At 57.5% G+C, this 13,885-nt stretch overlaps 1 protein-coding gene across 2 annotated transcripts in view; it reads right to left on the bottom strand.

Annotated features, from left to right (window-relative positions):
• Nucleotides 1-5,680: 5,680 nt before the first annotated feature.
• Kcnq1 (potassium voltage-gated channel subfamily Q member 1) overlaps nucleotides 5,681-13,885 on the bottom strand; it is a 339,994-nt gene continuing 331,789 nt past the window's right edge. The window contains exon 16 of one of the 2 annotated variants that reach the window (XM_004627089.2): nucleotides 5,681-6,881. In XM_004627089.2, the coding sequence (XP_004627146.1) occupies nucleotides 6,663-6,881 (219 nt within the window). In that variant the 3' untranslated portion in view covers nucleotides 5,681-6,662. The remainder of the gene's footprint in view (nucleotides 6,882-13,885) is intronic. The other variant, XM_023710529.1, reaches the window with a different exon arrangement.

The following is a 13,885-nucleotide window of genomic DNA, read 5'->3' as shown; positions in this document are numbered from 1 at the left end:
AGAAGTGGGGCCCTGGAGGGGACTCTGAAAGACCCAACAGGACTGACAAGTCTACATGTGCCATATTGCCTTACGTGTGGGACCCAGGCTGAGCCCCCGGGGTGGGGTACAGGGGAAGCGGAACAGTATGTCCCTGGCCAAGTGCACGTGTCAGGATTTCAAGCTTCAAGGACTGGAGACGCAGCTCAGGTGAATGGTAAAGCACTTGCCTAGCATGCATGAGGCTCTGATTCCAGCCCCAGCGCTGTCCCCCCCAAAGTTCAAGCTTCAGGGACCCCAAAACTGCTCCCCCCCTCGAGGCTCACCTGTGCCTCAGTTTCCCTTCTTGTCAGTGATCGTTGCTGGCGGCTGCAGGGTGAAGGACTGGGATGGGTATCTCGGCAGGATAGTCATCTCACACTGTGGTGTTCCCTCCCTGAGCAAGGCAGTGTGGGGACCAGGCAGAGGCCACAGCGCGGGCCAGCCAGTCAAGTGGAAGACCCCAGCCAATTGTTTGAGCCTTCTCCTCTCCAAAGTCTTTTGACACGGTCCTGCGGACTGGAGAGGGAATTTGATTGAGGCCCTTTGGAATCACTTAATGATGTCAACCCCCCTCTGAAAGCCTGTCTGGGGGCCCTCCTGCTGTCCCCTGGATGATGCCAGCGTCCCCAGGTCCCAGCCCATCTGCACTCGGGGCCTCTGTATCACCCATTCCTCCCCAGCAGAGCCCCCTCTTCCGGAGCTGCTGATCCATCTTGCCTGTCTTTCCTAGCCTGTCCCTCCTATTGTCTTAGACAGGGCTTCAGGCCAGGCCTTATCAGTGTGAGTGCTCCTGACCTGAGTCCTGGCGGGTGTCAGGGGCTCAGAGCCTGAGTGGCTTGGCTTCACCATGGGGCTGTTCTTCCCTTTGGCCCTGCGCCACCATTGGCCTCTCTTGGCAGTTTTGGGAGAACTGGTGGAGTTTGAGGCCTTTGCCCTGTGAGGCCACCCGCACTGGACAGGGCAGTGCCCTGCAGCTGTGCCAAGAGGCACTGTCCACGACAGAGACTTGCTGACTGGACTGTGACTCGTGAAGGTGCAAGAGAACCATGAATTTGCATTTCTGTCACTGGTGCTTGCTCTGGGTGGTGCCGTGGCCTCTGTACTCACCTCTCCACGCTTAGTGCCCGCCATGGTGCTGGGAAGTGGGGCCATGTTGAGCAGCTCAGCTTAGAGAGGTCATGGGCCCTGCCCAATAACACACAGAGAAGGCTGAGCCAGCATCCAGGCAGGGCAGGTCTTGCCTTCCAATCTCTTTTTTCTTTACCTCCAGGCTCTGAGCATCCCTGGCCTTTGTGGACCAGCAGAAGAGCTGTGCTCAGGTCAGCTGAAGTTTTCTGCACCTTCTGCCGTGTGGCCCCTGTAGGCCTGAGGTCCCAGGAGGCCAGCTCCCTTTCAGCTGGGCCATTGCTCACTCCCTCAGCACAGCCTTCTCACCCACTAAGCACCCTAGTACTGCTCACTGCTGCTTTGCTCCTGTCGCTGACTCCCTGGGCACAGGCCTGGTGGGACACAGAGGCTGAGGCAGAAGGGTGCTCATTGTGCCACCACTGCCTCAGACAGACCATACGCTCATCAGACAGATGTCGACAGTGTTTAGGGTTGTTTGCTGGTGAGGTTAACTGTGGTCCCCAGAGCCCCAGCCCTTGCATTCTTGGTCTACATCTAGGAGGCATAAAGGGTTTCAGGGTAGACTCTGTCTGCCAAGGTCATCCTGGGTGGGCTCCAGGCGAGGCTCACATTCTCTTGGGAGGAGATCATTGACTGGATGTGCATGAGAGCTGGGTCTGGGGGCAGGTGGTGGGCCAGGTGGGCTCTGGGAGTTAGGGCAGGCTTACCCTCCCTGGGGGATCCCGGCAGTGATGGTAGTGCTGCTGTGTGAAACCCTGGGGTAGGGGCTCAGGGAGATAATGGGAAAGGTAGAGTTCCTGATGTAGGGTCAGACTGTGCCTCAGGTGCCCTGCAGGAAAGGAATGGAAAGGGGATGCTTATAGCCTTGGACCACATGCATGCCTCACAGGGGGGATGAGAGGAGGGACAAGTGACCAAATCACCAGAGGTCTCAGAAGGATCTGCTAAGAGGGAAGGTTCTGGCGCTTAGCGTGTATTAAGCAAGAGGTCCACCTCTCGTTACTCAGCTAGCACCTGGGGTACGTGTGAGAGAAGCTGGTGCTCAGGTCTCAAAGGCCTTAGGAGGAGGAGCAGCAGCCAGGACTCTCTTTAGGGAAAAACTTCATTAGGTGTCTCTGGTTTATGCCAAGCACCCCATCCAAGCCTCCATCTGGCTTGGGAGGTGGAAATGGAGTAGGTGAGGGGACAGCCAGGGAGTTAGGAGATTGCTGGCTCTTGGGTCCCCATACTGAAGTTAGAAATGCCTGAGCAGGAGTTGCAGCTGCTCAGAGAGCTGCAGCCCCAGGCCCTGCGCTTGGAGGTTCCTGGCAGTGGAAACTGTTTGGCTCTGGGTGCGCCCCTCCATCATGCCCCCTGATACAGCTGCAGCCCCTAAACAGCCAAGGGACAGAATGAAGGGCTGTGAGCCCACTACTGTCTCTCCCACCTCAACAGCCCACCCTGGGCCTCAAAGCCAGAGCAGGGGACTGGGCTGCTGGGGGCTGAGTGGTGAAGGGGAGGTACCCTTCTGGACAGGGCCCAGAGAGAGCACTGGACAGGCCAGCAGGATTGGAAGTTGGCTTCTCCTTTAGCCAGGGAGGATCTGCGGAATCCAGGACCTGCTGCACGTTAGGAAGGGCAGCGGTCTCTTCCCAGAGGTGACCCAGCAGAGCCACTCCCTTTCCCCTCACACTCCTGCCCAGCTGTGCAGCTTCCCCTGGTCCAAAGGCCTGGCCTGCTCCCCTGCTTCAGGGCCAAGGGCACCTTTTCTGGGTGTCCATCAGATGGCATTGCCTGGCAGCACCCTGTCCTGGTCCAGATGCCTCTGTAGCTGGGGAGTGCCCTATATGCTCTTTCCAAACCCCTATTCTATTCTGGGACCTAACAGGCACTTGCTGAGTGTCCTGTGCAGGCAGGCTGCACCCAGGGCTCCTGGATCCAGCCTCCCTCTATTCCCTCTCTTGATGGGGAGGTGCTCGGGGTAGGGTTGGCTCAGCTGTAGGCACTGGGATCCCTGGAAAATGCCTGGGCTAGTGTGCAGGGCTGCAGCCTCGGAGCCTCACAAACCAGCTGGGCAGTAGGAGGTAGAGCCAGTTATGGAAAGCCTGAGGGGCAGACTGCTTGGCTCTGGGCAGCTGGCTCTGCTCCAAGGGGCTGGGGCTCAGAGCATCAGGCTGGACAGTCTGGCTCAGCAGGCCAGGTAGGGCAGAGTGAAGAAGCATAACCCCTTGAGTTTGTCTGCTGCCGTAAGTGTCTACTGTGTGACTGGTCTATGTTCAGTTTAGAGCTTTTATTGTCACTAGCACTCCTCCTACACTACTTTTTTTTTTCTTCTTTTTGGTGGTGCTAGGGATTGAACCCATGCTAGGAAGTGCTTTCTTATGGAATCATGCCCTTGGGTCTTTTTATATATGCTTTATTTTGAGACAGGGTCTTGGGAGCTCAGGCTGGTCTTGAACTTGTGATCCTCCTGCCTCAGCCTCCCAAGGAGTTGGGACTACAGGTGTGTACCTCTATGCTGGGCTCCATGTTCCTGTGAAGGGCATGTTCACTGTTCCCTATCTTGCAGGGAGGGAAGAGGCGGGAGGTGGAGGGACTGCAGTCCATCCTGCCAGGGTCAGTTCCTGCTGGCACCCTGACCTGTAGATGGGAGCCTCAGGTTACGGTAGTGCCAGCCCTTGAGACTGGCTTTCTAGGGGACCGACATAGAGCCACTCAGGGAAGCCACTGAGGAGGGGATTGTGGCAGAGGAGGTGGGTGCCCAAAGAAGGGCATTCTCCTTGGCCCCCCCCAGCAGATGCTCCTGGCACCCAGTGGACACTGGGGACCTCAATAAGGGAGCCCAATTTGGAGACAAAGGCCCGGCTCTGTGGACAAATACTCATGGATATTGTCAGCCCGGCCGCCAGGCAGGGAGGCGAGGCCCATAAAGGGCCGAAGAAAGGGGCTGAGGGAGGGCGCCTGAATGGGCCGGGGCTGCACATGCCACGGTTGCCCAGGCGACGGCCCTCTCATGGAGAGGTCTGCTGGGCCATTGTCCGGGGCCCGCAGGACGTGTCACACACCAGATGGTCGTGTGCTGTCTAGGTCACTTATCGGGGGACAGAGTGAAGGAATGCGGCCGGCGCGGCAGGCCGGGGCGCCATCTGTTCCCTCAGTCCGAGGGTACCGGGTGGGCATGGAGCTCTCGGCCTGCCGGCCCAGCCTCCACTGCGGCTTTAATTAGCTAATTCCATAATTGGGCTTTATTTCAGGTAAATTGCATTTCACACCCGAGAGGGCCGCTATAGCTCTTCGAGGAGGGAGGTGCTTGGGTACTTTGTGTGCAGCCCATAATGGGGCAACAAAGCTGGGTGGGTGCAGGAGCCTTGGTCTGCCCAGATGGGGAGACTCACCCGAGCTCCCATGGGCTGCAGCCATCAGGAGGGCCTGCCTTCCAGCCAGAGGCGTGGGGCTTCCACAAATATTTACCCAACAAGGGACAACAGCGCCTGCCTCCCATCAATTGTTCCCCCCTACCCAGGGTGCTTGAGGTCTGAGCTGCCCCTTCCTCCCCACTGGTCAGAGCTGCTCAGGCCACATGCTGAGACTTCACTGTGGGGAGCCCCTGAGAGGAAGAGGCCCTGGGGGGCTCAGCAAGAAAAGGGCCTGGGGGCCTTCTCCAACACAGGCCTATCCTACTACCCACACCTGGATCCCACAGACTCAGGGGACAGCTCTGTCCACGAGAGGTCAGATGCCTCCAGTTCTGACAACCGAGGGGTTCAGGTGGGCTCTGGAGGGAGAACAGAAGTAGGAGCACTCAGAGGGGAGTGGGTCCAGCGTGTCCTTGTGAATGACATTGCTTCTTTCTGTAGGTTGGAGAGGAGGATGGGATGCATGAAAGAGATCTGTAGGCACAGCATGACAGGCTGGTGGTGTCCGGCTGGCACATGTCTCTAGTCCAGGCTGGCTGAATGAACAGGGTAGTGGAGGTCTACAGAAAGTTAAGTGTGAGCATGGGGGGTCCCAGGAGCCCTGCTTGTCTTTGCACCCCACTACTTTAGGAGTCCAGTCCTTGGAGTCCTAGAGGGTGGACTTTTTGGACCCTGGATAAAGAGCCAGCCTGGCCTGGGAGGGGCCGGAGGAGAGGCCACGTCATGTCTCTGCGGGTGGCTGCCTAGGGGCACAGGACTGACTCAGCTAGGCCAGGCCCTGGAGCAGCTTCACCTAACACAGGATCTGCTGGGAGAGAGGCAATATGGCACCTTGGCCACTAACTGCCTGAACTAGAAACTGAGGCTGCCAGAGCCCAAATCAGGAATGACACAGAGCTGGGCTGGAGGCTTTTTTTTTTTTTTCCAGCCCTCAGCCTCTCTGTGCTTTCTGAGCCCAGCATCTTCTTGGGGTGGCTGCCTGGGCACCTGTCACCAGGAATCACAGGGGTCCTGTCCATGAATGAGGGTCATGGAGGATGAGGAATAGCTGTGTCCAGGAGGGCCTGGGGGGCCCCCAGATTGTTCCACAGATCATGCATTGATCTCACAAAATCAAGGCAAGGACAGTGCAGAGATCCATGGAGCTCCATGTTTATTAAGAAAGGCTGTGCGATTGATAATCAAAATCACACTGTGAAATTCATTAGAACGAGATTCCAAATCACCACAGATCATTCTGATTTCTATGAGATGCAATGCCCAGAAGGAACCCATCCTGTGTAGAAACTATGACACACTTAAACACTTCCATGGCTCAGTAGGGTGCTTAGGGGATGTGTCAGGTCCTGGTTGTGTGTCTGCCCACCTGCTCAGAAGGCACAAGGAGCTGGAGGAAGGGCTACACACAGAGCAGGCCAGGAGGCCCCTGCTTGCATGGTGGAGAAGCTCCCGTAGTGGAGCAGCTGTCTCTGGCCTGGAGAAGCTGCCTGTCCAGGGTAGAGAAGGAGGGGATACTGTCAGTCACTGGTATGCCCTGAGGAGGCTAGGACCTTAGGGTAGCCCTGGCCCACTGCTCAAGAGCTCAGCATATCTAGAAAGGGAGAGACCCAGGCCCCAACCCATTGAGCAGGATTTCAGGCCTTAGCCATGGGCTGGGCCTGCCCTGCCCTACCTGCTCCCTGCTCCCTGCTCCCTGCTGGATCCTCAGAACCAGGGCCTTGTTTTGGTCTTTCATGTGTCTCCCCCAGGAAAGCCTCCTGTCCCAATTGCCATGGTCTCCCTCAGACTGTGCTATGTTCCAGCCACACCTGGGCCAGGCGAGGTACCTTGGATGCACCTTGTCCCTGGGTCCCAACCACCCTATGCTCAGTGTTGTCAGGGTGATGAGGGTGCCATCTCAGACCTGAGGAGGACCCCAGACCCTGCCAAGTTCTAGTAGCCACTGGTGTGAGGTGGCAGCTATGGTGAGCCCCTGAGCTCAGACATTGCTGGGCGCTGTGGTCACGGTGTCCAGGTCTGGGCCACCAGGCTCTTCCTTCAGGGTCTTCCAGGAGGTGGCCCTAGGCTGGCTGGGGCTCCCTGGACCTCCTCTTCCAGGCCTGCCCCAGCCCCAGTCCCTCAGGATGCCTCATCAGGGTCCCTTCGGGGCACAGTTAGCTGTTCATAGGTGGGCAGCGAGTTGCTGGGCAGGAAGAGCTCGGGGCGGATGGAGCCATCTTCACCACAGGGCTGGACCACTGGACGTGCACCCCCGCTGTGGGGGCCGCCTTGGTGCAAGGAGAGCAGCTGGTGGAGCATGTCTGTGATGACCACCAGCCTCTGGTCTAGCTGCGTCACCTATGGGGACAGAAGCAGAGTTAAGTTCAGGAGCAAAGCCTTGTGCAGATTATTTCAGTGCTGGTTGGTGAGGCCTAGAAGAAGGGAGGATGCCACCATGTGCACATGAAGGCTTAGGTTGCGCCCCTGAGTGCTTCCAGGGATGTGTGGCCTGTGTGCTGGGTCCCTGTGGTCTCTGCAGCTCTAACTGACCCTCTGGGGCATTGGCTACTCAGGATCTGCACCAGCCTTTGACTCTTCTGAGCCAAGCTGGGGGACCTCTGGCTAGGATCGCTAGAGGCCAGGGGCTGTGCCTGCTCAGGAGACACAGCTGGAACCAGATGTGGGGAAATGAGCTCAGTAGGACAACTTGGGGTGGGAGGTGGCACAGGAACAGTTGCCTAGGAGGTGCCTGAGAGGGCCAGGGGACAGAGACCCTGCTGGGTGGGCCAGTGGGAGTGACCTGCTGTACCTGTAGGCCAGGATCTCTCCTCTGCCCCCTCCCTTTGAGCTTGGCCATGGGGACTTCCTGTTGTCATCTCCCCCAGGCTCCCTTGTGTGACTCACAGGGACACCATCGTCTTCCCAGACCCAATGAATCAGGTCAGTACCCAGCAATGTGGCTCTGCTACCTGCCTGTCAAGGGTCTGTTCTGTGCCAACACTGGGGTGGCCAGGGCAAGGTAGAGGCAGAGTGAGGAGGTAGAGGATGGGCAGGACCAGGGGCAAACCCGGCACAGAGTAGGTGCCCCATGGATCAGAGAAGCCCTTGGGTGAACTAGAGACCGGAAGGCCAGGAGCTCCTTGGAAGGAAGGTGCAATCTTGGGACTGAAGGGGCCAGCCAGTCATACTGCAAGGTGAAGGAAGGCTGTGGGCCAGGAGGTGCCTGGCCTGCCATGAATAGTGGGGCTGGGGTCCTAGCATAAGTGAGGGTTTAGGCAGGGTACATAGGTCAGTAACCCAGGCCCTCGGCTGCTGCTCGTAGGGCCACCATTCTGCTAGCTGTGCCCAGGGGAAGGCTTTCTCAGGCCACTGTTGATAACCAGACCCTTTCCCCTCTCCCACCACAGGTACATGGAACAATGGAAAGACCAGACAGGGGTAAGAGCAGGGAGATGATCAGACAGGCCCATAGCTCAGAGTCAGACTGTGAGGAGTTACTTCAGGGAACATTGACTTCAGGGTAAATACCACAGCAATGACCCAGCCCTGGGGACTCAGAGTCTTAGCCCTGAACACATGTGGCAGGCAGGTACTGGCTGTGGCACCTGTCCATCTGGACATGAATATGTCACGTACCAGGTCTGTACCCCAGCTTGCTCTAGGCAGGCCTGCGCCATGGCCTCATTCCAGGCCTCTGCGGCTGAGCTGGCTGGCTGAGCCCAGCTGGGTTGCTGGCCTGTAGGGGTAGGTGGCCCAGGGAGGGGCTGGCGGGGGATGTGCACACCGACCTTGTCCCCCTGCACCTGGGCCTGGCCTCAGGGGATTGGTGCTGTGGTCACCAATCCCTCTCCTACCATGGACACTGAATGGAGGGGCTGAGAAGTCTCTCATGGGTCTGGACAGAATGCATGTCCCAGCAGCTTGGAAAGGCCAGGTGGACACATTCTACCTATAAGGCTGGGCTGTGCCTTTGGGGAGGGTGGGGCCCAGGTGGACCCAAACACTGAGTGGTTCTGAGGAGACCTCATGTCTTCTCTGTTTTTTTCCTCCTCCTCCCCTCCCCCTCCCCCTCCCCTTCTCTCTTCCTCCCCCTCCCCGTCCCCCTCCTCCTCGTCCTTCTTTTTTTTTTTTTTTTTTTTTGTTATTGTTGAGAGAAGTTCTCCCCATGGAGCCCAGGCTGGCCTTGAACCAGAGGTGACACTCCTGCCTCAGCCTCCGAGGCTGGGATTCTAGGTTTATGCCACCACACCCAAAGCTGACATGGAAGCCCAGGCTGTGATGGAAAGGAGTGCCAGGGCGCTGGGGCCTCGGCCGTCTCACAGCGGTCTCGACTCAGGGGCCAGCGACCGGCCTTGTTCTTGGCAAAGCTGCTGAGAGCCCTGGGCCGCAGACACGCCGCACAAACAGACACTGGAGCAGACAGGTCTCGCTCAGGGTCACCCATGGGATGACCTTAGCTTCCACCCCAGGGCTCCATGCCAGGGCCACAATGCTGGCAAGCGGGGAGGCAGTTGTGTGAGGGCAGGGCTGTGGCTCAGCCAGCTTCCTGGGTCCCATTGTCTGCCGATAGCCTGAAAGGGCCATTGGAGGGCATCTAGGTTTTGGGGGTCTCCATGAGGCTAAGGTGCCTTCCTGCACAGCAGACCAAAGCTGGGCTGGCAAACGGGGTGAAAGCTGGGCTCACCCCACAGGGCTGGGACTTCTCCCTTGAGTGAGTTGTATTTCAGCCTGGCTTAATCTTGTCTAACCATGCAGGCCCCAACTGGGGCATCGATTGGTTTGGCATCAATTAAAGCACCAAATACATCACAGAATAAAATGTGTGGTTTCATAAATTTTCACTTTACGGCCCTTGAACATCTGTGGAAGCCCAGTGTGCTAAAGGGTAGGGCCATGTACTAATGGGCAGGGCCATGTACTAATGAGTGAGGAAGCCTCTATAGGGCAAGCTCAGGAAAGCAGAGTGGGAGGGTAACTGAGTACAGGCAAGGTGTGGGGCTGTTGACATGAGCTAGGGAAGGGGTTGTCCCGAGGCACCCTGGGGTGACAGCACTCCCTGAAGGCAGCCATGAAATACCCGTAGAGCCCTGCTCAGCTTTCTGAGGGGCAAGGGGAGGAGCTCAGCTACTACAGGCCTAGCAGGCTTCTGAGCACCCCCAAAGGGTATTCGTGAAGCTGCTCTGCCTGGGCTGCTGTCCAAGTTATCATGGCCTCCATGGAGGCCACCTTGGAGGGGTTCATCAGAATCTCTGGCCCTAGGGATGTCTCACTAGGTGGGCTGCTGGAGGCAGGACGTGGGTGAGGGTGCCCAGCGAGTCCCAAGTCTGGGCCTCATGCATTCTCCAACTATAACCCCTCTGAGGCTTTCTGGTATCTGAGGGGATCCTGGGTCCCAATCATCTTCAGGGTTCTTCTTCTAGTCCCCCAGTTGCCTGAAGGATCCTCCTAGGTCTATGTGGTCACCTTGATGTCCTACTGGGGCTCCACATCCTCCTAGGTCTTCCCTGGTCCTGCTGCCTGCTGCCCAGTTCCAGCTCCGACCCCAGGGCAAGGCTCCTCCTCTGCACTTGCCTGGTCAGTTTCCAGGTGTGGTAAGTGTGGGAACAGTGGGCAGGCCTAGTCCTCTGGGGTCCTCCAGGCTGGCCAGGCCATTGTAAATGCCACCCACCTGAGTGGGCCTTCTTCTTGGTTGACCTTGCTCAAAGGCCTAGCCCCCTCCCCCATGTCCTGCTGTTCACTGCCAGCTCTGCACTGCCTTGGCTCCGTTCTACCTTTTGCTGAGCACATCTTGGCTGGCCAGCTACTCTATGGAATGGGGCTGAGCTATGGGCAGGCTGGGGTAGGAGGCTGAGTCAGACCCGACACTCAGACCTGAAGTTGCCTGTCCCTGCTTGTCATTTTGGGGCTCTGATTGGTTACTACAGGGACCAGATGACCACCTTGACTAGCTTCCCAGGGAGTCACAGGGAGCCAAGTCTGAATGGTCAGGTGCCCAGGGAGGCGCCACCATGCTGAGGAGATAGCGGGGCCTGCTGCGGGCTCTGTTGGCACTCTCCAAGAGCCACTGGGACAGATCGGTTTTGGGATCTCGGATCTCGGATCTCGCCACTACTTGCAATTTGATCGTGATTAAAAGAGCAAGGCAAACAAAAGCCCCTCTATGCCCTGCCTCAACGCACCAAATTAATAATCATACGACAACTTATGCGGGTCTCGGAGGAGAAGAAAGCAATTAGAATAACAGCTCATTGGAGGGCCCCGGGCGGCTGGGGATCAAACTCCAGGCAACCAGGCTTCTGTTTGATGTGGTTATGAATTTGTTTTCAAAAGAAAATCTTGAAAAAGAGTCTTTCAAGAGAATTTTTTACAGAACCTGCCTAGCTTTGATCCCTGCCTGGGACCCCTGAAGGCCCTGGCCTTGTGGATACCTCAGCCAAAACAGCCAGAGGTGGCCAGGCAAGGCTTGGGACATCAGGGCCTGGCCTTGAGGGGAGGGAGGCCTGGGATTCCCCTCTGGGAATAGCAGTTATGGTTCTCCAGGGGTCCTGGTTCAAAAGTAGAGTGGGTCTCCCCTAGGGACTGGCCAGGGCTCTCTGTAGGGAAAGAGGCAGAGGCCATGTTGGCCCTCTTCCTGTCTGCCCTCAGGAAGGAACTGTTCCGGATGGAACAGAGCAGTCTGAGACCAGCTCTGGGAGCCACGTGGCCAACAGGGAGCAGGGAAGGGGTGCAGGGAGTCCGGGCAGGGTCAGGGGGCGCCGAGGCCTGGGACCAGCAAGCGTTATTCAGTCCATCTGCACACCACAGCTGGCACTGGCCCTGTCCTGCTCCCATGCCTTATGGGCCAGGAAACGAGTCCTGTACAAAGCTGACCAGGGCTCCCCAAGACCCAGCTTACGCTTTGGACCTGCCCACGCCCTCATTCCCCTGTTCACCCCAGCTCTCATGATACTCCCCCCCCCACTTTCACCTAAGCCAGCCAAGCAAACCCCTTCCCTCCCCGGTGCTATCCAGCCAGGGTGGGCTTCCATTTTGCAGAGAAGAAAATGAGTGATGGGAGGAAGCCTAGCCAGGGCTACCAGGGGACAGGGAGGGACTCAGGCAGAAGTTGAAGGGTGATGAGGGAGCATTTCCGGGTCTTGGCAAGCACCCACTTCACCCAAGGCTCATGCGCCTCATCTCCAATATTCCTGTGTGGTGGCAGCATTACTCATTTCATCAACAGCAGAGAGGGGCGAGACACAGGGGCTGCAGGACGGGTGTGCAGCTTCTGGTCCCCTCCTGCTCCCAGACTGTCTGGCAGGGGCTACTGCTGGGGCTGGAGCTGAGGCCTTGAACCCATGGACATACCCCAGCCCCACCAGTACCAACCTTTCTTGCTGGGACTCTGCAGGAGGAGCCCATTGGCTGTTCTCCCCACCCCACTGTACTTTTATACAGTGAGACGCAAAGCACAGAGAGTGTATCACCATCGTATGGCCCGGGAGACACCTGCATCCTTCCTGTGTTCCCCAGAACTCAGACCGACCCACATGTCCTCTGCTTGTATTTACTCCGGTTCTCTGCTGAGCATCAAACATGGTGCCGTGTACCTGCCTCAGGGCCGTGATGCCTGTTCTTCCCCCAGTGTCTCCTGACCAGAGGCTGCCGGCATGCCTCCATGTGGCCCCTACCCAGCAGCTTCTGTCTTCAGGATTGCTGGCATCCCCTGTTCCTGCCACTAGAATTCAGCTCTCAACCCCTAGGGTTTGGCCTCTCTCCACTGGGGGATGGAGTAGGGGAGGGGTCTCAGCATCAGCAGGAAGGATGCAGCTCTGGTTGAATGAATATGACTGGGCTACATCACTCATCACATGGCCAGAAGCCTCCCCGGGGGAATCCCTGGCCTGGGGAGAGAGGCCATGGGCTCCTACCTACCTGGGGTGAAAGGGGGTCCTTTCTGACTCAGCCTGCTAGCTCCTCAGCTGGCTGGGCCCTGACTCCAGGGCTTGGGGATGCCCATCCCGCATGGCAAGAAGGGGAGTAACACCCATAAATCATCACTGGTCAGGGCTCAGGGCTGGCTACCTCCAGAGTGGGTATGAGCACAGACAGATCACGGCCTCTCCTGAGGACGTGGTTTATGGAGGGAGATGGTGTAATTGTGTTTATGATATTTTAGAGCTTTGGCCCTCGGAGAAGAGCCAGTGGTGCGTGCCTAGCACTTTACTGTCAGTCCCAGGGCAGCTGCTCTGCTAAGCCTGGGCTGCTTGTGGGAGCAAGTACCAGGGCCAGAGGTGACCATGGAGTGTGCAAGCGCCAGGTGATGTCACAGGTAGGTGTGCACATGTGTGGGCTATGGAGGACACATACACCTGCCCTCCCTGTCCTGTCTCTGTCACTTCTAGCTGGGTGATCTTTTGCAAGCCCTCCTGCCTCTCAGAGTCTCAGTTTCCCTTGCATGAGAGGGGATGGTGGCAGGACCTCCCCCCCCAGGTGATATGCGAGGGTGGAATAAGGCAGTGTATGCAGATCCTGGGAACAACGTGTGGTGCTCACTACCTAGAGATTAAAACTCCCAATGACCACAGCTGTCAGCAATAATGGAGTATGGAGGTGATAGTGTACACGTACAGGGTGGCCCAAGGGTAAACATTTTCTGGGTACACAGGGTATGCACAGGTTGAGTCAGCACATGTGTATACACATGTGTGCTGTGGCTTTGCTAAGGTACATATGAATGCACAATCACCCCAGGGGTGATTTTGCACAATTCCCCTCGTGTTCCACCAATTCATTCTTCATCTCCCAGAGGAAACTTCTGCTGGCCCTCCGGGCCCCTGAGCTTTTGCATGTGCCACAGAAGCGAGCACTGTACCCTCCCCGGTTGGTGCTGCTGCTGGGGTGGGGCAGCTTGGCGGATTAGTGGTGGGGTCCCATAGCACAGAGCTCTGTTGGGGACCAGGTGTCCCCTCCAAGTGGAGACAGAGATAGCATTACCTCTGAGACCTGTAGTCATCAGTGCACTGGTTTACTGCATGTCGGGGCTATATCCAGCTGGACATAAGCCTCAACACAGAGGCCAGCAGTATGGCAGCCACCTCTGCTTTGGCCCAGGGACTGGAGTCAATGTTGGGCCTGGTGCACTGAGGCCATGTTAGTGTCCCTTCAAGTGGGGACAGAGACATCATGCTGAAGCGGGCATGTCAGGGTAGAGCTGCAGACAAAGGACCTATCGTAGCTGCTCCTGTCTCACTGCTTTGCCTGTCAGGTGGCCAGGTGGGGTCACACTGTGGCAGGTGATCTGAGTCACCAGTACTGTACAGTACTCCTACATTAGGGTCCTTGAACAGTGCTTCCCTGTGCCTGGGGTCTGGCCTGTACTG

The sequence above is a fragment of the Octodon degus genome, unplaced genomic scaffold (genome assembly GCF_000260255.1).
Source record: "Octodon degus isolate 3935 unplaced genomic scaffold, OctDeg1.0 scaffold00018, whole genome shotgun sequence".
NCBI classification, from domain to species: domain Eukaryota; kingdom Metazoa; phylum Chordata; class Mammalia; order Rodentia; family Octodontidae; genus Octodon; species Octodon degus.
The sequence above is the reverse complement of the archived record's forward strand: the minus strand, read 5'-3'. Positions and strand labels throughout refer to the sequence as shown.